The 26221-nt window shown below is 36.8% G+C and overlaps 1 protein-coding gene across 7 annotated transcripts; it reads left to right on the forward strand.

Moving 5' to 3' along the window:
• Positions 1-167: 167 nt before the first annotated feature.
• On the forward strand, positions 168-25179 carry LOC136876535 (zinc finger protein 556). Of its 7 annotated transcripts, none has more exons than XM_067150567.2 (5): positions 168-671; positions 8881-8968; positions 10875-10985; positions 18493-18551; positions 24694-25179. In XM_067150567.2, the coding sequence occupies exons 2-5, from the start codon at positions 8894-8896 to the stop codon at positions 25094-25096; spliced, it is 648 nt and encodes a 215-aa protein (XP_067006668.2). In that variant the 5' UTR covers positions 168-671; positions 8881-8893; the 3' UTR covers positions 25097-25179. The 7 variants fall into 7 exon arrangements, with proteins under 7 accessions (XP_067006668.2, XP_067006669.2, XP_067006671.2 ...); XM_067150568.2 differs by having other exon boundaries at positions 168-476; XM_067150570.2 differs by having other exon boundaries at positions 168-348.
• The last annotated feature ends 1042 nt before the right edge of the window (positions 25180-26221 follow it).

Raw genomic sequence — 26221 nt, forward strand, 5'->3', positions numbered from 1 at the left:
AAGAGTCGGCTCGTGCTAGCTCTCAAGAAGCAAGGAGGGAGCTAGCTCTTACAAGAGTCGACTCTCATTGAGAGAGCTAGCTCTCTCCAATGAGTCGTTCAAAAGAGTCAGTTCGTTCATGAACGACCCATCACTAGTTCGGAGTCGATGGAGTCGACGCTCTCGATTCCAGGCTTCAGTCGCGCCCATCCCTACTATTTGTTTCTTTTCGTTCTGGCGCGCACAGTGTACACTGTAAAAGCAATTCTGCTTACCAGTTCCCACTTTAGCAACATACATTATTGATCCTTCTCAAAGTATTACTTTTTATTATTTTGGAGAGAAACCGTCGTCAGTTTTGTGCACTTGGTTAGTGGTACTCATTATAAGTATAAAAGTCATGTTTTAACGTGTCAAGTAGTGGTGGTGAAATTTCGATTCGAAGATCGTTAATCAGTTGAAATTAGGGAGTGATATTACCTTCAGAACTTATTGAGGTAAATGTTTTAGTACTTACCTTTGGAATTAATTGGGGTAAAAGTGCCAAGTATTGGTGGTGAAATTTCGGTTACAAGATCGTTAATCAGTTGGAATTAGAGAGTGGTATTACCTTTGGAATTTGTTGAGGTAAATGTTTTGAGTACGGTACCTACCTTTGGAATTTATTCCTGTTCCAGTACTTTAACGTTGAGGTGAGTTTGTTTTTAATATGTACGTCTTGTAATTTTTATGTTGTTTTCTTTTAACCGGTGAAATTGCTACCGTAACTCGTTTTACGTGACCTCGCACATGCTTTTACTAACCAGGATTATAACCGCGACCAGTGGCGACGATTAGTGGGGAACATTACCTTTTTATTCCATTTTAGCAGCCTCCAGGTAGGAATTATACGAATTGTATTAAAACAAACAATTTGTACATGCCCTGTTATCTTATCAGGTAATTCGTTGTCTTTAATTATCAACAAACCCGGGTACTTTGTCTTGTCTCTAAACTTTTTGCCCCTCCCCCTAAAACTTCTAATTCCCAATCGCCGTGATGAAGTCGGCCGGTCATGTCGCCTACCTACCGAGTAAGTTGGCTACGCGGTTCGACGGGTGCTGCTTTTAGCTTGCATTTGGGAGATAGTGAGTTCCAACCCAACTATTGGCAGCCCCGAAGATGGGTTTATGGTGGTTCCCCATTTTCATACCCGTTAAATATTGGAGCTGTAGCTTAATTAAGACCATGGTTGCTTCCTTCCCAGTCCTTGCCCCGTCCTTCCCTATCGCCGTCATAAGATCTGCCGTAGTCGGTGCGACGAAAATTAAATAATGATCAAATACGTATCTCGCCTCCAGTTGCAATATACTGCCTATACCAAGGTAAGAGACCAAATGAGTTATATACACAGTCGGTTCAGTGTGCCTCTAAACTGTCATGTAGGAGATGGTGGATTCGAGCCTGTTGGTTTCAGATGTTTATCTGTTGTTTCTCGTATGCTCATCAGACCAGCGGGTAGTCTCTAATATAAGTTCATGGGTGCTACCTTTGCAACCTTGACTCTTTATCATCTGAATACTGTTGAAATTACTATCTCAAAAGGAGAACTATTTAGAGGTAGAACAGTGGGGTGATATTGTAAGAGTGGGTTTTGTAGGTTATGGATGACTGACCTAGGTCAGCTTCATGTTCCATCCAGTCAGTATTGTAGTGACGTTTGTGGAAATACAATCCAAGGTTAGTGGCCTCGAATACTGTAAGATTTGGGAAAATTTCTAGTTGCTTTCTTAAAAAATCATTACTCCAGCCCTGTTGACAAGACTGGGGAGATCTGGTGGTAAACACTATGAAGATTCATCTCACTTCATACCCAGTCCTATAGAGAAACAAGTAAAGGATTGGACACATGCCTATAAAAAATTGTCAATTTAATCCTGTGCTCAAACAATAGTGTTCATTGATTCCATAAAGTATCCCATGTTTTCACTGTTATGTCCTTTATTTTGTTTGTCAAAAGGTGGCAAGCTCACTTCAGTTAACAACTGTGAGTCTATGTTGGGAATGACATTACTAATATAATTGGATTTGAGTGATGTTCCATCATTCAACACAATGTAAAATATTTGAAATTTATTAAGCAAAGATCGGTTTCGACTCACTTGGAGTCATCATCAGTTCTTGCAGGATAATTAAATTAAAGGGAATCTGATAACAATCAGTATGAGAATTGCCTAAATACGTCTCAATAGGTTGACTTAAAACATAATGACAAAATTATATACACAATGACATGAAGCGCTTGGCACTTAAAGAAAGTTCTTGAATCTGGGTAAAAAATACTGCCGTGTGTTTGTAGAACATGGAACAGACTTGTCGATCTTGTTTCAGTCAACTTGAAAATATATCAACTAGTTGAAATAAAACACATTTGACAATAAATCATATGACAAATATAGAAATTTCTGTGCTCTTGGTCACATAATCTTGCAGTGCTTTTGTACGGTATGGATCAAACTTGTCAGTCGATAGCGCCCTACCCTAGGCACTCCAGTATATAACACACAACTTCGCGAAGAAATATATATGAATTGTACCTTAAAATCCTTTTAGAAGAGAGATGTGTTCATTGCCAATGCCAGGGGCCAACCTACCCGCCCAAAAATGTATGTTTACTTTTATAACAGAACGAAAGTTTTCACTCGCCATCGACCATTAGCCGGCCAGCTACGAGCACGGCCATTGGCCGACATGACGTCATTCCCATAATTCGTAACTCGCTGGTTCCATTACCAACCCACGCAGAATAAAAACACAGCAAGAAACACACCAAGAAAAATATGTAATTTAGTTGCTGTAACCCATCTTTCCAAATCCAGGCCACGCTCTGTCATGAGAATAGTGGGGGGCCACACTCCCTTTGAGAGGCTCTTAACTGTCGCCGCGGCGCATACTGCCCGCACGGCAAGAAAAAAAGTAATTTAGTGGTTGTAGCCTAAAACAAATTTCAGTAATTTAGTAGCTGTAACCTATCATTGCAAATCCAGGCCAAGCTCTGTCATGAGAACAGTGGCCCCACTTCAAGAGCCTCTTAACTATTGCCGCGGCGCATACTGCCCGCACAGCAAGAAAAAAAGAATTTAGTGGTTGTAACTTAAAACAAATTTCGCAACAGTCTGCTGGACATTTCCTTAACAGTTGGCAACAATTCGGAGATCGCTGGCAGATCGTAAAGGACGATTCTATCGGCAATCCTGTGAACTAAAAATAAAAGAGCATCACCGGCCGCGGAGCTTCCGTGTACAGCAAGCGGAGTGAGTGGAGTGCCTACACTAGGGCTATGCCTTGTCGGTCTTGTGGAGAGCTGATGTTAAGAATAATTGGTAGTTAAAATTAGCTGAGGGGTTGGGGAAACATCCTTCATTATGGAACATCTGCTTTTGAAGTTCAACCTGTCGTCTACTGTTGTTGTTGATGTAAGAATTGGTATATGAAGAATGTAAGAATTGGTTTATGGCACCATATCGTTAAAAGTGGATGTCTGAGGAAGAGAAGAATGAAAATAAATGAGAAACTAATGTGTGTGTTTGAATTTAATTATAAAGTTGGTTAATTTGAATAGTACTTACTCCCTTGTTCCTGCCCGCTTCGACCTGCCGTTAGAAGAGTAGGATGCGCTCTGGCCAACTATGTTTGTGTGTGTGGTGCTTATTGTTGTCTAGGAGAGGGGGGGAAAGGGAGGTGGCTTGCTTTGGGTTGGTTGTGGTGTGAAGGGGGTGTGAGAGCGTGGGTGAGTGATTTCATTGTCACGCTGTTCTGCCTATATATGTCTTGAGGATAAGGAGATGGATGGCCTCGTAAAGAATGTTTGTTTTTTCAGTGGATTCGTTCAAATTGTGATTAAGATTGACTTGTTGGTCTAATGATATGTAAAACATTTCCTTGATATCGAGCAGAGGTCCCTTTTCCATAGTTTCAATAATTTGTAGGTCCTTGTCTATATTGGAAAAATTATGATTGGACTCGTGCATGTGTAGACCCATGGCTGAATGTCTGTTATGTTTGACTGCACTAATATGTTCGATGTACCTGGTGTTAAAGCTCCTTCCTGTCTGTCCAATATAGCTTGATAAATAAGACTTGGCTCCGTAATCTGTAAATGCCTAATTTGCCAAACTTGTCCGATTTATTCACGGTCCCTGGATTGTGAAAATGAGACAGATTGTTGTTGGTTGTCCTGAATGCTATTTTTACCTATGATGACATTACTAGTCTAGTTCATTTCTTACTCATTTTGTAGTGTCAGGGATGAAACTGAGACAGGTTAATAAAAGTAACAAATTTGCTCTAGCCTTTACCAGGAGACACAGTACACTGTAAACGCTAGGTCTCGCCAGAGGAAATCTTCCAAGATTTGTTGATGATATTGTTACTTATCTGAGTCTGCAGATCTGGAGAAATTGCTGAATGGAATGGGCATAGTCTAGGAGAAGGAGTGCAAGATGAAAATAAATAAAACTGAAACAAAAATGCTAGAGTGCAATTGAACAAAGTCAGGTGATGCAGAAAATATTAGAAAAGGAAATGAAGTAGATGAGTATTGTTAGTTGTTAATAGAATAACTAGTGATGGCAGAAATAAGGACATAAAATGCAGACTAGCAGAAGCAAAGAAGGCTATTTGTTAAGAAAATAAATTTGCTCACTTTGAACATTGATATAGGAATTAGAAAGATGTTTCTGAAGACTTTCATCTGGAGCATGGCATTGTATGACAGTAAAACATGGACAATAACTAGTTCAAAAAGAAAGAGAATAGAAACTTTCAAAATGTGGTGTTTCAGAAGAATGCTGAAGGTAGGATGGTATATCAAATCATGAATGAAGCAATACTGAATCAAATTGATAAGAGGAGAATGATTTGACTGAATTTGATCAGAAAAACGTAGGAAACATCTTAATACACCCAGGACATTAGCTTGGAATTCAAAAGAACAAATTGGAGCAAATATTACTTTCAGAAGGCTTATGATTGCATTCACCAACCTTCAGTACTAAAAGTATTATGAAATTTAGGATTACATCCTAAATTAGTTAAAATGATAAACTTAACGTTAACAAGCACCCATTAAAAAGTGAAGTTTAGAGGAGAATTATCCGGAGCATTCACAATCTTTTTTTTTTTTTTTCTAGTTGCTTTACGTCGCTCCGACACGGATAGGTCTTATGGCGACGATGGGACAGGGAAGGGCTAGGAGTGGGAAGGAAGCGGCCATGGCCTTAATTAAGGTACAGCCCCAGCATTTGCCTGGTGTGAAAATGGGAAACCCCGGAAAATCATTTTCAGGGCTGCCGACAGTGGGGTTCGTACCTACTATCTCCCGAATACTGGATACTGGCCGCACTTAAGCGACTGCAGCTATTGAGCTCGGTGCATTCACAATCAGAACAGGACTAAGACAAGGTAATGTACTATTACAACTTTTGTTTAATAGTACTCTGGAATACTTGATGAGAGAATGGTATAAAGGGAATAACAAAAATATAAAAATTGGACACACTAAAGATGAAATTAGCCTAAATTGCTTAGGATTTGCAGATCTTGCACTAAATGAAGCTCGGAATCAAACCACAATTCTCCAGACTATTGCTGGAAAAATAGGATTAACAATTTCATTTGTAAAACTAAAGTAATGGCAATAGATCCCCTTCTAATAAGCTGTGTTCTGATATGTGGGAAAGAAATAGAAATTGCAAAACAATTTAAATACTTGGAGAAACTAGAACATACAATTTAAAAGAAAATATTTGTGGACAGAGAGAACAAATTATTCAGAGCCCAAAAAGTAACCAGAAATACACACAACAAGAAATGTTTGTCAGTAAATACAAAATTGACACATTAGAAAACTGTAGTTCAACCTGAAATAACTTATGGAAGTGAAACTAAAGCAAAAGAATAACATAGACAAAATTTAAAAAAAACGACAGCGACTTTGGAGATACAGAACGTGCTTTCAAATTTCAGTAGCGCCTCTATACTGCTGAAGACTACATAAATGTATGAAGAGTGCCCAATGAAGAACCCACTTGTTGTGCACAGAATGACCGGACCGGATTTTCATAGTACAGTTCATCTGGAGAAGCACATTGTAAACAGGAAGACAGGCACAAACAGTGAGAAGGTAAAGTGGCTGCATGTGAGAGAAATAGAGTTGAAGAAAGATAAACTTTTTAGCAATTTCTTCAAAATGCATTTTGATGCAGAACACACTGTCCAAGTGAACATTAAGAAATCTACAGTTGGCCGCGGCTTCAGAATGAAAATGAATCAGTTCTATATGGACTGCTCACTCCATTATGGCTCAATGGAAAACCAGTTTTAGAAGCGAAACTGAATGACCTGCACACTCTCATGGAGCTAATTCCCAGTGATGCTAAGCCTTTCTGTAATGGCTTGTTTAGTGATCCTGGAATAGACGATGATATAGATGGGTTTGATTGTGTAAATATGGATTTTGAACTTGAAAATTCTTAAAATCCTGCATTATATTAGACTTGGAGAAACTGTGTGTTTATGATCCCTTAATACTATGATCTACCAGTGTGATTTCTGTACAACTGTATATTCTAAAATTCATGTTTTCTCTATGTCATGTTGTATGCTGTTATGTATTATTTAATCCTGTACTTAAATAAGCAATAACATTAGTTAACATGCACCATATTTTACACTGCACTGAATTTTTAAAAGTCAGATTGATCACTAAATAATGACAATTTTATTTGTTGGTCAAGTGATGCAGAACAAAAAACGAATGTAACCGCAATAAAGTATCAAGTGACCAAGCACTATTTTCTCAGATTACGACAATATACTTCAAATATCCCTAAATTGAATACATTAAGAAGAAAATTTATGTTTTTATCTTCATTTTGGTATATAATACCTCACATTTAACAGGAAATATGAATTAATACAAAGGATATTGCATTTGTGTCAATATCTCAAAATCTACTTTTGGCGCTTGGTCATGTGATGCTTAACACCATCCATTTATGTAGGTCGAGTTATAAGTCAAGGCAACTATTTTTTTCCCTCATGAACAAGAGACTACACAGAAAATGTAAGATATGCATTTTGAAATGTACGGTATGTACTTGCGTATGATGCCACTAGATGGTGTATGTAAAAAACAGTATGTGTCTAAGCATGCCCCCGATTTCAGTGCGTGAGTGACAGTGTCTCAAAATGGAAGTCAACAAGCAGGAGCAATAATCGTATCTTAAAATAGCAGTTCTCCGCAGCAGAAATGCACGCCAATGCCATGCAGAGCTGCGGGAAGCATTAGGTGTGCATGCCATGCCCTATAGAACAGTGGCGAGGTGGGTGGAGACATTCAAATGAGGTAGAGTATCAACTGCCGATTTTCCTCGCCCAGGCTGTCCTGTGTGCATGGACAAAGAGTATGGATAATTGTGATCGATCACTGTTTACATGAGGACAGGCACTGGACTCTAGCGGGATTGTAAGAACACACAGCAATACCAGCGGCAACAAAATGGCGCATTTTACACGACGACTTACAGATGCGTAAACTTTGTGCAAAGTGGGTGCCACATCACTTAACTGAGGTACAGACGTGGACTCGTTACGAAACATGTCGCATGAATCTGGAGGGGTTTCAGCAAGAAGGACAAGCCATGTTGAATCGCATTATTGCAGTCGATGAAACATGGGCACGTGCTTATGAACCTGAACTGAAGAGACAGTCAAGTGAATGGCATCGTCAGGGGCCACCATGGAGGCACAAGTTTCAACAAAATCAGTCGCCCAGTAAGGTTATGGTAATCCTGGCATACGATGTTCAAGGTGTTCTTGTGCGTCATCCAGTGTATGAGGCACACACTGTCAATGTAGTTTATTACAATTCCTTTTTGTTGTACCAATTGTGCCGTGCAGTGTGAACCAAACATCCAAATCATTTGGACAACACCATAATCCTACTCGATAACGCGACAGCTCACACAGCAGCCATCGTTCAGCGTCGCTTACAATGGTGGGGATGGGAGGTTCTTCCACATGAGTCTTATTTGCCTGATCTGAACCCATGTGACTATGATCTAATCCCCAAAGTCAAAAAGCCATTATGTGGACAACGGTTTGCTACCAAATAGGACATCGCATCAGCATTTCGGAGAGAGGTGTCACACGTTAGTGACACACATGCAGCGAATGGTATTCAGCGCCTGCCCTACTGCTGGCAATGCACAGTGGAAAACTTGGGTGATTATTTTGAAGGTCTGTAACCAGTAGAGACCTGACCTTTGTATGTAGTCTTGTGTATTTGCTGTCTGTACCATAATAAAACAATGTTTACAAATGGCCTGTGTTCTGTCACTTTCCTACGAGAATCTCCTGAAGTCTAAATTTGTCGTCAGGCACTATGCATAAGTACATGTCCTGTATTTCCAAATGCATATCTTATATTTTCCGTATTGTCTCCTGTTCCTGAGAAATACCCTCATATTATTGATGGGGTTTCTGCATTTACCTGGCTGCCGGAAAATTGTAGTAAGGTATATGTTGCTGTGTATCATTTCATTATAATAAAATAATTTTAGTCTGGAATATTCAAGAGTATGTTCTGTAGTTATGATTCTTATCATACTTCAGACATTTTGCAAATATGTGAAAAATACCACATTTCATATAAAGGATCACATATCCTTTACCAGTTATGATCATAGGTATAGAGGGCAGTAAAATACAAAATTATTAATTTTCGATCAAGTTGTGTTGTTTTTAGCAACATGTTGACGTTTTTCTTGAAGACTATTTGCATATAAATAAAATGACTCATTGATTTATTACCCGAAATTGGTACTGTTATGGTTATATTACTTCACAATTTTCTTGCAGATCCTTGAACATTATGGAGGAACCACCTTTCATCAAATGTGAACCAAACTGGCTACCAGAGCCAGATACACCAAAACCCTCTGATTTCGTAAGTGAATCTTCATTCATTTATCTCTCGCATACTGATAATGAAATTATTTATAGATTTATTGACCTAACACTGCCAAGCAACACTTTATTACTCTTAAATGCTTGTATATTTTCAATTAGTTTAATACAATAGAAACCCTATTTAACGTGTTTATTTTAACCTTAAATGGGGGTTTACCTTAAATCGAGATTTCAGAAGAAAGCACACATTTTCCAGAGATCTTTGCCTGTATTACCGGTAACTAATTGTACCATCAAACATTATTTACACAGCAACAGCAATAAGACAAGGAGATATCTACTCTACACGCTGTACTGTAGTTACGGTTTGTGCTTCATTTTGACAAATTTTTGTTGGTGAATGCAAAATCATGTCGGTTTAAGGTTGTTCTTATGACGTTATACATGATATCCATAAAAGTCAGGAAAGATACCAAAATCACACAAAAACACATTAAAATTGGTATAAAACATCATTCGGTTTGTTCAAACATTTTTGCAGATGTTTTCCAAGCTGCAGCTTACTCATTAACATGTATTTTCTAATTCCAATAGTCTGAACATGCATATTCAGTTTCATTCTTAAAAATTTTAACAGCATCATTCCAGAGACTTGTGACAAACATTTCCATTTTCTTACTTCAGATTGCATCACTGAACCTAGGTTGACTGCACACATATTATGAAAACATATTTAAAGCTCCCTGTAAAATAATGAAAACATTTTCACTATAAATTTACATGGGAACAGCCTTTCTGAAAAACAAGATGCTAAGAGGAGAGTACATAACCTTACCTCTGAAATTAGTTACGCACACCTTGTATCTTGAGAAGTAGTATCACATTCTTATTTTATTTCAGTACACAGTATTAAAATTAAGCCTTCAGCTTTTATTTCTAAGGAATTAACTGAAGTCATTGCACTTACTGAGAAAACATGTTCTCCCGATGTTTGTTTACACCTGTCGGAGTTGGTTTTTTTTGCTAGTTGCTTTACGTATCACCGACACAGATAGGTCTTATGGCGACGATGGGACAGGAAAAGTCTAGGAGTGGGAAGGAAGCAGCCGTGGCCTTAATTAAGGTACAGACCCAGCATTTGCCTGGTGTGAAAATGGGAAACCACGGAAAACCATCTTCAGGGCTACTAACAGTGGGGTTCGAACCTACTATCTCCCAAATACTGGATACTGGCTGCACTTAAGCGACTGCAGCTATCGAGCTCTGTGTCGGAGTTGTGAGGAGACATCAAGGCTCACTCAAGATCAACTCACTCATGCGTAGCGAGGATTCAATGCGGAAGAGGATCAATCGCATTCATAAACACTGGAGTAGAGTGCATTAATATTGATAATGGATAAAAACTAAAACACCCAAATTTGTCGATAATATCGGATGAACCAGTAAAAGGGTTCTCATTCTAACCAAAGGATATTGCACAGATTAATACAGGAATTTTTGAATTTTTAATAACATTGTCATAAAAACTGGGGTTCTCTTCTACCATACTGGCCGCGGTCGGATGAGTATCCAAGTGCGACATCTCACTTTAGCCGTAAGTGCCTGTGCTCTTAATTCTTCTTCTGCCTTGAATCATAGCAAGGTTATGACGTCTTTTTCATAGGTTCTTAATGTCCCATAACCAAATGAATAGAAATAAATATTTGAGAATTTTTACATTTCCTTAACGCTAAATGCAGGTTTTGTCCTATTGTGAATTATGTTAAAATGAATATAAAATTGCATTGCTCTTATGGAATAATTTTTGGGACTGGAAATTTCTTCCTTTAAATGCAAGTGTACACTAAATGGACATCACGCAAAATCAGGGTTTTACTGTATGCTTATTGTACAGAACTCTGTTTCGTCAACTGTTTTGTTTTTTATTAACCTTTTCGTTTTAGGATTCAGAGGTTCAGTTGCCTTCTAATAACCCAGTGGTAGTGAAAGTTGAGACTGATCAGGTGCTTGACAATCCTTGTGTTGAAGAGGAATCTGCAAGTTTAGTCAAGGAGGTATGACAAGTCAATTTTCATGTTGTATTTAAGTATGCAGTTGCTGTATCAGTATAAAATTTCCATATCTTTCGAATCATTTTGGCTGTTGTTCTGGTGTGTTATCCAGGGGATGGTAGTTATTAAGAGGGGAAAAATAGAGCTGATAATTCCATCATGTATTTAACACAGGAACATTAATTCTCTGGAGAAGAACATTTCTGAAGTGCTTTGTACCGACAATTTTAAAAATTATTGTTTCTCTTCAAAAGTAAATTATCGTGATCACTATTATAATTATTACAAAGAAGTAATTGAAAGAAACAAACAGGTGTTAAATCCAGTGTCATTGGCCTTGCCCAGTCTTGATAGAATCTGAGGATGTTCTTGTAGAATAAAAAAATGCCATTCTTTGTTTAATAGTGTATTTTTTTCAGGTATGTTATTGTGTTGCATGTGTTATAATTAGTGTTTTTGGCAAACAGAAAAGCTTTAAAGTTACATTAACTAAGTCGGCACTGGAAAATATGGCTTTTTTCTTAACAAATTATCTGTTTTAGATTTTGATATACAGTGCATATTCTAAACATGTTTGATGTACTGTTTGATATCATAGTATACAAAACTTCTTTGAGCACTGTTTGCAGTGTATGGCATTGTGTCATCTGAGTCATAACTTAGAGAAGTCAAGTAGAGCTAGGATTGTAACTGGTCTTTTGGCCTTCATATTGCAAATGTTGTCTGTTGTTGTACTAGTAATATGATGGCATCGAAAACTGCAGAGGTGTTGGTCAACGATATTGTTTTTCTGCAAGTAGTTGGAAAGTTGTTAGTGTGCAATTGTATATGTATTCTGGAGCTTTTCAGAGGGTTGATAGTATGTTCACTGGTCATTAGAGAGCAACATCTTAATCATCATCATCATCATCATCATTTCTTCACTCCAGTAAGCCGGGTGTGGTTGTATACGAGCCTCCTCCAGTTTGTCCTATCCATCCACAGATGCTGCTCATATGTGACACCAGTTCACATCTCTAATTTCAAGGTCCTTCAATATCTGTTTTCCTCAAACATCACAAGGTCTTCCTCTATGTCTCTTCCCAGGAACATTGTGGTCAAAGTATATTCGAGGAGTCCTGTGAGGGTCTATTCTTTCCATGTGACCATACCATTGCAATCTCTTCACTTCTAGAGTCTCCAGCAAGCTTCTTACCAATCCAAGCTATTGCCAGATATCCACATTCCTTATCTTATCCATTTTTGTTTTTTGTAGACAAGACCGGAGCAACTTCATTTCTAGCAATATCGTAACATGGTGATAATTTGGGGAGGGTGACGACAATGGGAGCTTTCCAATGTGGTCATTAATGAATGAATATTTGAGTTACAGTAGGTAAAATGATATCAGTTATTCTCCTATTAAATTCTTATTTCTGTGTTTTTATTCCTTTGGACTTTGATTTAGTTCTGTTCGTAAGGAAATGATATGAGAAAAACATTATTTTTTATCAGATGTAGGGGAGTTGTAGTTACTGTGGGGTGTCTTACATTACTTTTCTTCTCTCCATCAGTCGTATGTCCAGAAGTGGTGAAATATATTGTTATGACTCAGTGACCATTGTATGGGTCATAGCACTATATCTTGTGATAATGTGATAACTTAGAACTTGCTATCATTTCTTCACTAGTCATAGTGTAGCCTGCAGAAACTATTGGCTAAAATTGATTATGACAAAAATGAGAAAATTTATGTTTATTATTATAATTAAACTTAATGCTTTTAGTGCCAGGTGAAAATGTAAAGGTGAAGTCTAAAAGTGCTAGGCTGTTTTTAAAGATATGAAAGTGAAACATAATTACAGAGTGCAAATATAGTCATGTAAATTAAGGGTAATTTTCAGATCATTATGAAATTTATTCCTCGCTTTCTTAATTAATTAAAATATTTTTTTCTGGGAAATAAAAGTTGGAAAATTTGATTATTCCTATTACTGCATGCTTACAAATGGAGTAAAAATTAAGACTGGAGGGCACACAGACATAACACAAGAAGCAAGAAACTCATTTTGTTTGTTGTAAAAATATCTGCAAGGGTGTCGAAAATTCAATATTCTAAAATCTAGTATATTCAAAAATACAGCAACAACAGTCGAGTCGAGTCTTGGACTTTATGGACAGTAATTCTGATCTTGGTGACAACTCAAGTGCCGATTTTTCCTCAGACAATGATTTACCTGCACAGAATATGACTGCAACTGATAGTTATGATGTTGATACTAATTATGACTGGGAAGAAAGGAACGAGTCGCACATAAACAGGTAAAGGAATTGAAATATTACTCAAATTCATCGTTAGACAGAAAACAAAAGAATGTTGCCAGAACATGGTAGCTTGAACTCTCTTTAATAGTCATGGCAAGATTAGGCACCATTTTTGGTCTAAATGCCTATCAGGGAATAAAGAAACAAAGCGTCTCACAGAGAGACGCTGACAAGTTTTGTTCATTTTTTTAGGATCCCTCACAGCGACTCTAGCACTTAGAGGGTTAAGTACTCCACTTATATGAAGGAGGAGGACTTAGACCAAAGTGTATGCCAGCAAAAAGTCATAATGTCAAGCTCTAAATTTCACACATGGTGTGAGAGAGGATCAATAGAAGGTTAAAAATTCAGTAAGTTGCCTGCACAAGACTAATTTCTTTGTCATACAGAGAATGGTTACTTATATTCATTTGCATATGTATTTCATCCTTTTACCAACAAAGCATGATGCAACAGGAAATGGACCAAGTAAGAGTAATTTTATGGATTGGTTAGAGAGAAATAGAATATTCAGGATAAGTTTCTGCTTTCTTTCTTGATACCAACCACCAAGACTCTATTTAAAGAAAAGGAAAATGTGTTGTTCTGTTTGACAAGATACATAAGGTAAGAGGAAAATGATGGGGTTGAGACACAAAAATTTTCAACAAAATCTGAACATGATAAACTAATGTTCTCAAAGTAATGACTGGAATGACAATATCATTTCACAACATTCATTTGAAGAGATTACAAGAGGTAATCCAAGCAAGGAATGAATTTAAAGCTGAAACACTAACAGGATATTTTGTAGTGTGACTACCTTGTGGTCAGTACAGTAATACATAAAAATGAAAAAAGAGTGATAAAAGATAAACATTACTAAAATGGCTACAAAATTATCTTAAAAGGAATATAATTTTGACTAGATATATCTCTTGAAAATGTCCTTGGCTTTCAAAAACCACATAAACTATTTTCAAAGGGCATTCAACCCAGGGCAAAAGAAATTAATATATTGAGAATTCAGGCAGTTCACTGATTTTCAGAGTTAAAGTCTAGGGAAAGATTATATTCTATAAGAAGATATTCAAAGAATAAATTTTCATCTGACAGATCCATTAACACGTTCCCTGCGGCAGTGAATTTCGATGACTTAATGTTACGTCGTATCGGCCCACCGGTGACCCGATGCTGCCTTTAGTTATTATCGGTTCGGGTCACCGGTGACCTGACGAATTTGACTTTGTTTACTCCCTAGTATGACATCCTAAACCATGCATGTGCACTTGTTGTGTGCGTTATTGTTGAGGAGACATTCCAGCGTATTTACCTGTGCGACAGTGTTCCGATTCAACAATTGCGTGAAACAGAAATGACCCCGGAAATAATTGGGTCACCGGTGGGCCGATCAAAACTAGCAGTATGCCTCGATCCTTTACTTCAATTGGAACACTATGTTGCCATTAGTTAACAGAAATTCGTAACTAGGACGTAGTTACTTACTTCGCAATTCTGGGAAGTTCGCACCGACGGATAAGAGTAACATGTTTCGGGGCACATGGTGACCCGAACCGCACGGAACGTAATATAGGCCCACCCCAGTGCTGTCCTAACCCTCTTTCTTTTCCGTGCCGCCGGTGTGTCAGAATGTGAAAGCTCCATACCTAAAAAAGGACGTGAAATTGCTTGTAAATATTATATACGGAAGATAGTAAATATGTCAATAACTATTCCAATAACTCCAATAACCTCTTGGCTTTCCTAAGAGCAATGTAGAAAGCAGATATCAGAAGGGTGGTACTCCTTAAACAACAGTCTACGATCTGCGGACAGCAACACTCTAGGCTTCATTCACCGTAACCGCGCTAAGCGATTCCCGCGTAAAAATATAGGTCAGACAACAATCGGGACTCAGGGTGACCCGATGCGATATGAACGGAAGATGAAAAAAACTTCCTTCGGGTCACCGGTGGGCCGATCAAAACTAGCAGTATGCCTCGATCCTTTGCTTCAATTGGAACACTATGTTGCCATTAGTTAACGGAAATTCGTAACTAGGACGTAGTTACTTACTTCGCAATTCTGGGAAGTTCGCACCGACGGATAAGAGTAACATGTTTCGGGGCACATGGTGACCCGAACCGCACGGAACGTGTTAATTACAAATGTGAGGAATCTTCATGTAGTTCAATGTTTGAAGGAGCTAATACATATATGCTTCATAGGCAAGTTAAGGCAATGCATCACAAGCTTTTCAGTTTAGTTTCTCTTATGCAATTCATGAAAAAGAATTTATTGAAGAAAAAATTATGTATTTTTTTAAGTCTGGGTTTGGTACAGTTAATACACTTAAGTCATCACCACACTGCTGATACATTTCAAAATGCTCACCTGGAAGGTGTTATAAAATTGGTTGAATGCTGCACACTAGCATTTAAATAGGAAACACTATGACTTATATTGTGGGAGGAACCCAGGATTTATGAAAGATGGCAGCCTAGATTGGCCTGGAAAAATGAACACAGGAACTTAAATTTTCCCTGTTATGGAAAGGAAGGCCCTGTCTTGCTTACCTTATCTGCTGATGAAGCATTGCTGACCTTTTCTCTCTGGTGCTGTGATAGTTTGTGGGCACCATGTAGTTCAGGGGGCTTGCTTATATGCAAGAGAGTGACATCATGATGAGGTGAATGTGAGCCAGTGACAGAAAAAAAAAAAAAAAAAAAGAGAGAGAGAGCGAGCATATGCTAAAGAGTCTAGATGTTGCTGACATGGGGTGGTGATAAGGTATAGAAGTCATGCAATGAGGAAACATTTGGAACTTGCTGGACAGCAGGTCAAGATGGAAGGCTTAGCATGTCAGTGTATAAAAAGAGTACAGGAATACGTTAATAGGGTGGTCAGAATGAACAAATTTGACACTTTGTTTGCCTTACATTGGTCTGTATTGATTGAGATCATTGAATAAATACAACAGGTTATTTAATGGATCTGCCTGCTGAACACAGTAGAACCTCGATAATTCGAAATGGGTTCATTCAAAATCCCACCTAATTCAAAGAAGCTCTCATTCCTGGAATCATGAGGTGTGGTTTTTGCAAATTATTTCAATTGTTTAATTCGAAACACAGATAATTTTTAATTTGAAGAACACTGTCGGTTCCATTACCAAAATTCAGACTTTTAATTCAAAACTCCTTTACACTTTAATAAAATAGCATTTTACAGAGTAATTTAATTAAAAATTTATCCACGTCACCATAGAACACATCTTCCAGAATGTGCAGGGTAGCTTTCTGCACTTTCACTCACTTCCGTGTGTATACAGTGAGCTTCATATTTGTTAAGTTCAAGTAAAATCATAATTCCTTTGTATTCAGCATTTTAAGGACCCATAGCAGGCAGTGTGCAGAGAAGCAGAATCTGCGAACACTTGCGTTGGCAAAAAAGTATGGCTCATTAAATCAATTCATACACACCAAACAATATTGTCAATGCCAATTTTGTTACTACCAAGCTCAAACGGACTTATGGTTTTAAAGGAGAGAAGTGCCAGCCGGGAAATCATACAAGGGTGAGAGTCATTGAACTATGATGCAATGCAGATGGAAGCGAGAGACTTCCTCCTCTCATCATAGGAAATTTCGATAAGCCATTATGTTTTGAGGGTGTCGGGCACTTTCTGTGCAAGTACAAGGCATGTAAAAATGCAAACTAAATAATCCAAAAATTAAAGCATTTCCACTGGGTAGCCAGCATAATTTGTCCTCATCTTTGAATCATGTGGATTTCCTTTCATTGCATGAAATTTTGTTTGCCAGTGATTTTTCTAGGTGCATAATGTAAATTGAATAATTTGAATAATGTAAATGCACCTTGTTAGACACATTTCGGAAATAGCTTTTTTCATGGCAATTGAAAGGTTTAATTCATTAATCAAGGTGATTGCCTGCATTATTGGTATTAGGATAATTAGTTACGCAGCATGGGTTGGCATTTCTGAATTACAAGAGAAGTGCCATGGCGAGAAATAGTACAAGGATAGAGTCACTGAACTGCGTTGTAATGCAGATGGAAGCAAGAGACTTTCTCTCCTCGTTATAGGAAAATTTTATAAGCCACGATGTTTCAATGGTATCGGGTACTTTCCGTGCAGGTACAGGGCATCTAAAATGCTTACAGTACAGTAATTCAATGAATAAAGCACTTGCACAGGGGGCCAGCATAGATTTTCCCTCATATTTTGAATCATGCTTTTTTTTTTTTTTTTTTTTCCTTTCGTTGCTTCAGGTTGTGTTTATCAGTGAGTTATACAAGTGCATTATTTGTATATTGTAAATGCACCTTGTTGGATACATTTTGGAAATAGGTTTTTTAATGGTATTTGAAAGGTCTAAACTGTGAATCAAGGTTAATTGTATGCAGTAAGAAGTCTTAGAATATTTTGTGATGTGGCAAGGGTTGACATTTTTGAATTATGAGTTGGCAGTTAATTCGAAATCACTTAATTCAGAGTCCAATTTTTTCATCCCAGTGACTTCATATTAACAAGAATTTTACTGTATTTATTAAAACATAGTCCAATTATTCATTGTACATGTTTCAAAAAACTATGCCATTCTCTTCATCAACAGTGTTACCAGCATGCAAAATTTCCTTACTTTCTAAGACCCAGTTTGCATTATTACAGTTACCAAACATAACCTGTTACAAATCTTAAACACCTTAGCACTAAAAACTTCCTTCTTAATGATTATTGCTGTGAGAATGTTCTTGCTACAGTCATGCTATAAAAGTTTATATAAAGTAGCATCAATATAATATGGATAAAGTCAGCAGATATTGAATGTATTAAAAATACATGGTAGTAATTTCCTGATCTTAACAAAATCTCCACAAAAATTTGATGTCTGTATTTAGTCCATCTGTGTTATTTCAGTGAGGTGTGGTTATCTCTGCAGTATTTGCCAACATTTCTAAGAATTACGTAATGTAATTAGGAATTCATTGTCTTCACCATTTCAACTTTCACTATAGCAGCATTGAATAATAAGAGAAGTAAGGTACTAGTGTATATTATGAACTTTCTGCCTCTTTTGCTATCATTTATTGTCATATATTTCATGGGGGTTTTCAGCACATATCAGTTTGATGAGGTTGCTGGTTTTTTTTTTTTTTATAAAACTAGAGATGATATCAAGTATATATACTTAATTTGTTGCAGAACATAAAGAGTGTAACTTTGGCTGAAGAGTGTGATGAAAGTGAAGTTCTTGTTAACAAGTAAGTATAATCATGTAGTTTACTGAAGATATTTTTTGTACGATATGTTTTGTGATAAAAACAACTCATAAATTAGGAAGTAATTAAATTAAAATATTACAAGACTAAGATGAAATAGTCAATATCGATTTTGTACCCTTCATTAAAATTGTGGTAATGCAATATTGAGCCACTCTAGCTCTAGATAGACATCTATGGCTGCGGCGACAAGGCTTGGGCTGTACAATATGATGATGATAAATGCATTATTACTTCGAAAAATGTTTTGAAACCAAAATTTGTTTTGTTAAAATTTGAAGATTTCAGTACAGTTGTAACTGAGGAGCAAAGAGATAGTGAAAGGTTAATGAGCAACAGTATTCTTGTAAATCTTTGTGAACATTTGATTGTCATGTCCAAGAAAACCTGCTTTTTTAACTTTCAATCAAGATTGCTGTTCTCTTCATTTTCTTCATATGTACTTGGAGCTTCACAGCATGTTAGTCTTTCTGCGATGTGTATTTCATTCTTGCACCTAGAAGAATCAGCCATGTGATATAAGTTTAATTTTACAGGAGAAGGAAAAAACTTTATTTAGCTGTTTGTAATAATATTGAACCCAAACAACGTTGTAATCTCCCTGTTGTCTTAGCAATTGTGCATGCATGTTTAGTTTCACAGATGGGTATGTAGATTATGTTATTTGTTAATACTGATGCACATGGCATTGTTTATTTGCACCATTTCTGATGTAGTTTTTTGTGTATAGTTTAAATGAGATCTATAAATGACTTTTCCCTTATGTTTGTCATTATTAAACAAGAAATGTAATTTCAGCACTTCGAATCACATATTAATTAAAATATATATTATTTGCCCATGAAATGTATGTTTAAAATATTAGTTTCAGTACTGGTAGTATTCTAGCATCACATTTTCCATGTCTAGCATGATGGGTTGAAGGAAGAAGGCCAGTAGAAAGACCAAGTAAAAGATGGCTACACTAGCGAGTGAATCGGGAATCAGTGGTGGGAGAGGAGGCATTTATGGACAAATAATGATGGCGAATACTAATGCAACACCACCCTAACCGGTATGCTGGAGGTGTTCTCTGATGATGATGATGATGATGATGATGATGAAAAAGAATGCTCTTTAACGCTAATAACAATTCATTTTGTATTCTAGAACAAATTCTACCCCTGTAATACATAACAAGATATTTAATTGTTTGCAGAGCACCTAAAGAATTTATGTACACTGGAATATGTATATGTCAACTATAATGTGCGGTTTTTGCTAGTAAGACATATACTGGTAGTGGTATTTTTTAATTATACTGGTAGTGGTATTTTTTAATTCACAGTTGTCTATCAATGTCTTTTGTTAAAAATGTTTATAGCTTACGATTAATCATTTTGAAATTTAAACGCATACTGCTACAATAATACAATGCATAACAAGACATTCACAGAGGAACTTAAAAGGAAGACAATATTTTTTACATCAAAATGTAAATAATTACAAGGAGCACACAAAATACCAATGTAACTAGTCCTGGTCTAATAATATAGTGTTTTCTGACAGATTGTATGTCACACTCAGTACTAGAAATTGATCCAGAATGCAGCATCATCACTATGCAGGTCCTAAAATTCTGATACTTAATAACAGCGTACACTATGCGCCATGCCCATCCAAGATGAACACCAACACATAGAGACTCGAATTGAAAGCTGTTCATGTTTAAGGCTATCCTAAAACAGATGGTTTGATATCGTGTGACTTCCGGGGAGGCCTGGTACAGGTCTTTCTAGCTGATTCCCAGGGGCGACCTCCGCACCTTTTGTGTGTGTGTGTGTGTGTGATAACTCCTTACAAATAAATGGCTCTAGACCTTGTAGACTGAAATTTTGCATTTTTCCATTTCAGTTCTCAGAGAATCATTGTAGAAATGTTTTGGTGGCAGTTGTATCATCTTCCATCACTGTGGAAAACTTTTTGCTGTCATTTAGCTTGTGTAACACATTTCCTTCCTTATAAAGATATTAGCAGCAGGATCTGCCAATTTTTTTTTGCCTGATCTAATGAATGCGTAAATAGACAGGAGTTTTTCTTAGTTTTTTGAAAAGGTGTGATGTACATAATTATGGGTGGGTATTGTATATTATGTATATTGGAGGTGTCAAAAGCTGTTTCAGGGTTGAGTGGATACTATCCTCCTCCATCATGATATGATCTATTTTCTATTTCAGCATGAAGTTGGACAAATAAATCACCCAAAGCAATTAAGATTTTTTTCTATTCTGATATGGCAACTGTCAGAAATTAATATGATCTTCTTGTAGCTGGGGTTCTGTTTAATGATGTAAATTCATTTTGCTTAATAACGCCATACACAATGCATACAGATGGGGCAGATGGATGTCCATATTATTATTGACATAAAAGGTGAAATTGTGAACATTCAATTTTTGGATGGAATACTGCTTAGAAATGAGCAGTTTATGGACACAGTAATACACCTTGCACATCTTTGGTTGCTACAAGAGTAGTTAATAAAATCAGAAGGTACAGTATTGTTCTTCGTCCTACATGCGTCTTCTTTGTTATGGATGTTCACCATGTAATCCTCTTGCTGGCTTCTTCTGGCCCACGATGTCACAAAATTTGTTTCTTTCCATGCAATTGTTTCCTGATTCATCACACCACTCCTTATAGATCTTATTCATGTGATTTAAAGATATAGATTTGGGTTCCTCGTAGACCTGGGAAGTTATACTCGGCAGTAGTGACTGGGTATTTTAGGAATCAGTTAAAGCCATTTCAATACCTGACATCAGCTCCCTGTTCTTAGTGTCCAGCTCCTTTGGTATTTTCTTCTCAGATTTCCTGCAGTCTCTCTATCCATTTCATCATTTGTAGCAGTGCCTGTTTACCATTTCCAATATTAAATTCTTCAAACTAGGTGAAGACCATTTGCTTTAATCCTATTGTACAAAAATTATGTTTCTATAAACACTTTTATTCCATCATCCTTCAGCAAAAACCACTCGTAATCATGCTGTATGGCTGCCCTGTTATTTTGTATTTCTTAAAACCTTCCTGAAGTTCACAAGCCAATTTATATGACTTCTTTCCTTATCTCATAAATTAAGAGTCTAAAATTGCCTGTAGTTTTTTTCCTGTTTTCAGTAATAATAATTCGTATGGCTATTTCTAGCCGAGTCGAGCCCTTGTAAGGCAGACCCTCCGATGAGGGTGGGTGGCATCTGCCATGTGTAGGGAACTGCGTGTTATTGTGGTGGAGGATAGTGTTATGTGTGGTGTGTGAGTTGCAGGGATGTTGGGGACAGTACAATTACCCAGCCCTCGGGCCATTGGAATTAACCAATGAAGGTTGAAATCACTGACCCGGCCGGGAATCGAACCCGGTACCCTCTGAACCGAAGGCCGGGACGCTGACCATTCAGCCAATGAGTCAGACCCTATTTTTAGTGATCTGACTGTACAAGGAGCCTCTTTGTACTTTTTCTTATTCATGTGAACATATTTTAGGTAACATCTTTATTGTCTTCACATTCATTCACTGATTTTTTCCCCATTTTTTTCAGTCCTGTATTTTTTTCCTTGTACCCTTAGCATGTAGTTTACATCTGTGTTGTATTTATTCACAGTTGACCCTTTATTTGGTGCACAAGCAGAAATTTCCACATGAGACTTTATGACCCTATCTGTTAGTGATGTAGCATTGGTAGAAACTATAGTTTCATTCCTACTAGGAGTAGGGAGCATGCAGCTGAGTCACTGGACTTACTACTTGCACACATTCTGACATTTTGAATACACATTCATTATGAATACTTGTACTTCCATTATAATAGTATTTATCACTGGAGCTGTTGGAAGTAACATTAGTCAGTGGCAGTTCACTGCTGTTATCACTAATTGAATTAATGTCTCTGTAACACTAATGAAGTCCGGCCCCGCAGTGTGGGGGGAAACGTGTCCGCCTGTCACCTGGCTGCCCTGGGTTCGATTCCCGGTTGGGTTAGGGGTTTTTAATTGTAAATGATTAATATCCCTGGCCTGGGGATTGGGTGTTTGTGTCATCCTTAATGTTCCTTTCCTCACATTCAACACTACACTTCTGCAACTCCACATACACGCAGGTTCAATTCATATGGTGAAAGTAGTGGCAAAGATCTACAGGGGTTGATGCTGTGAACAAATATCATTTTAAACAAAAACACTAATGAATGGTAGATTGCTGGCACTTTCAGCAGTAATATTAATTACAGGTAAAAGTAGTCGGTTACCTGCTTGTTGGAGATAACTATTCTGAATTTTGTTGTTCTGTAGGCATTATTTTACACTGGCAATGCAATTCAGGTGCCAGCAAAATTAAAATTAAACCAATTTTTTGTGGTGGTTAAATTGCACAAAGGAAAATTACTATTAATATTTTCTCTGTTGTGCATCACCCATACATATTAGAAATAGTGGAAGGAAATGATTACCATAGAAGTTAATATAACTAGTTAACATACCAGTAGTTTACTCATAATTTGTTCAACAATACAATATTTATTTCCAGGCCAGTATAATAAATTGGATATACCAGTTGTATCTTCTAAAACCACATCAGACTGTCCTGCTGCTAGATGTTTGTTTGCTTGAATATCAAGCACACTTCATGAAACACTTTCCATGGCTCACTGATTCCTACTGAACAGAATACTGGAAGAATACCTCCATGTATATTCTTACAACAATTACCTCTGAAACTCTTGAAGTACAATTTGGCAGGATTATTTCACTACACCCAAAACATGTCTTGTAAGAATGTGCTGCATCACTAGATGTTGGAAATGGCTATGTGAAGTAAGTTTCATGAAGTCCTCATGATGAAATTCACTTTGGTGAATGAACAAAACACTCCATAATGAATCTGCACACATAAAAATTACTGTGACATTGACAAACGTAATTAGTATCACATATTACCTTTGCACACGTAAGAAATGTTACTAGTTTTGAGAATGCACTGTCTGTTACTGGCTGTGATATAACATCGGATGTCAAAGGGTATTGGTTTTGAAAATACATTACTCGAATGTTCTTGGCAAAATGACTTAACCTATGAAGATATTTCACTTATTTCTGTCATGTTATTTCAGTTGATTTTAATTTTGTATCCCAAAAGTCTTAACTGCACTGAAATAATGGCACAGTATAGTCCTCAGCTTAAAGATTGATTGGAGTCTCAACAGTTTCATCCACCTGTTGTATGTCTGGTTGTTACTGATGAGATGTATGAGGAAATAAGAAGTAAGGTAGTTTCATCTTGCTTTCCTTGCTGAACTGAATGGTGCTGTTACATTACTGAAATGTATTCATTGGCTGACCTTTCAAGGCATACTTTTGCATCATTCAATATCAAGACTGCCCAAATAAGAAATTACACTTCTAGTATTGCTCATATGTCAGTTACTTTTGTATTACCGAAGCAAAATCTCAGATAGAAACAGTACAGTGAAAGTAACAGACTTGTTCCATCCCATATTATATGTTAGGTCTTTTAAAAAATTCTTTTCAATGTTTCTAGATGGTATGATGTCAGGATTTTAACCTGTTGGAGTTCTGTAATATGGTGGAAATTAAAGACTTGGTATTGTCATATTTAAACTCCTCAAATATTACCAACCTCACCTGGGATCAGACATGATATCTTTGGGCAAAAAGGCCAAGCAGCTAACTGAATCACTCAGGTTGACAGCTTCTGTAGCATACAGTGTATATGTTGATCATTAGCTATGAATTCTCAATTTTTCTGTCAGTTATATTTTCCATCATGATAGTTCTGAGTTATTAAAGATGATATATTGCATTATTTTCATTATGCTTTGTGAGATTTATGTCATCTTACTTCTAGGATATCAGTGAATTTAGTCATCTTCAGTAGGCTTTTACAAAAGATTATGTTAGTTAAACAATGATGAACTACCCACTTCTTGGTGTCATAGTTATTCTGATGAGTTTTCATTGTTCTTAGCCTGCAACCATTTGCTAAATATGTAACTGATTGGTCCATTTTATTATATTGTCTTTAATTTATGTTCACGTCAGGTTATGTGGTGTTATTATTGATGATGTTTTCCAGTGACAAGAATTCGTCATTGTGTACTCGTTTGGAAATGCCATCTGATAATGTTAAAAGCAATCCATGTGAAGAGAAAAACAACCTTGTGCATAAGTGCACTGAAGAATGTAAGGCTGACATCCCAAAATTTACCAAACCTGTTCACTGCACAGTATGCAATAAGGTGATCAGTCATCCTAGAAATCTGAACAGACACATGAGAACACATAAGCAGGATCAATTATATGGCTGCACTAAATGTGGGAAGATGTTTACTTTACGAGCTTATTTAAATATGCACATGTTTGTACATTCCGAAGAGAGACCACATACATGTTCAACATGTGGGAAGAGTTTTAGGCGTAAACATAATTTGAAGAATCACGTGTCGGTTCATTTAACAAATGATTGTACAAAGACTTAATACATTGAGGTGATTGCAAGGAAAAGACCTGTCTTGACCTTCAAATAAGTAGTCATACCATTGTGTTATGTCAGAAGTCCTTCAGAGTGGACATATATTAATACACTGTAATGTTGTATTTATAGTAATATGTTAAGTTAAGAAATGTAGAGTTGTATGTATCCATGAAAAGCAGCATGCACATGTAATTATATGCTCTTGATTCTTTCTTGTAAGGATTCAGACTTTAGGAAATTTACATTGGAGAATCAGATGGATCTTAACAGTTTGTCTTAAATTGCGCCAACACAGTTCGGGATTATAGCGATAAATTATAAATGCTTTCCTCAGAGAGTTCTCAGGTATCACGTATTCATACTGCAGAGATATCATTCTCCTGTTCTAAATGTGGAAGGACATTTGCATTATCTAGAACTTTTATTCTCACCTTGCACATAACTCAGTAGAGAAGTTCCTCTGCTCTCTGTGGAAAATTCTGTTCTTTGCGTAATAACTGTAGGAATAAATTAAAGGTTAAATTTGATGTAAGGCCATACAGTTATAGTACTTCTAAAATGACAGTCGGGAATAAATTTATTTACACTTGGACATTCAAAAATGCATACCACTGACTGCCCTAATCTGAGTTTATTTACCTTCAGATGACCTTTGAAAATATCACTTATATTGGATTTGTTTTTACTTCTGTTTTCAAGATGAGGAACTCTTAGGTATAGAGCCAGTTTTTTTACTTCACTCATGTTTTGACAATTAGCAACTCTAGGTATGGATGCAATTTGTATAGTTCACTTCTGGGAAAGCTGAATAAAATCTTTGCAAATGTCCAGTTTTCTAACATATTGTCATGTTTCACACATTTTTAAGTAGAATAATTTTGTCATTAAACAACATGATTGTTACTGACCGTCATGCATATTGTAAATAAATTTAATATCTTGTGTAAAGTTAAACATATTAATTTCTCACTCTGTATCGATTTTGTAAGGTATGGTTTTCAGTTTATGGAATTAACCCGATGAGTGCTACGCCCGCCTATAGACGGGCTGAAGCGGCCCGTCCACCACTGCTACGCCCGTCTATAGACAGTGCACAAGAATTTTAATTTTTTTTTTTTTTTTTGAGTTT

This window comes from Anabrus simplex, chromosome 6, assembly GCF_040414725.1.
Source record: "Anabrus simplex isolate iqAnaSimp1 chromosome 6, ASM4041472v1, whole genome shotgun sequence".
NCBI classification, from domain to species: domain Eukaryota; kingdom Metazoa; phylum Arthropoda; class Insecta; order Orthoptera; family Tettigoniidae; genus Anabrus; species Anabrus simplex.

Bases quoted from the DNA above. Each gene is read 5' to 3' on its own strand.
- LOC136876535 (XM_067150567.2), top strand. From the start codon at position 8,894: ATGGAGGAACCACCTTTCATCAAATGTGAACCAAACTGGCTACCAGAG. The intron at 8,969-10,874 runs GTAAGTGAATCT...TTTTCGTTTTAG, and splicing joins CACCAAAACCCTCTGATTTC to GATTCAGAGGTTCAGTTGCC. The intron at 18,552-24,693 runs GTAAGTATAATC...GATGTTTTCCAG, and splicing joins AGTGAAGTTCTTGTTAACAA to TGACAAGAATTCGTCATTGT.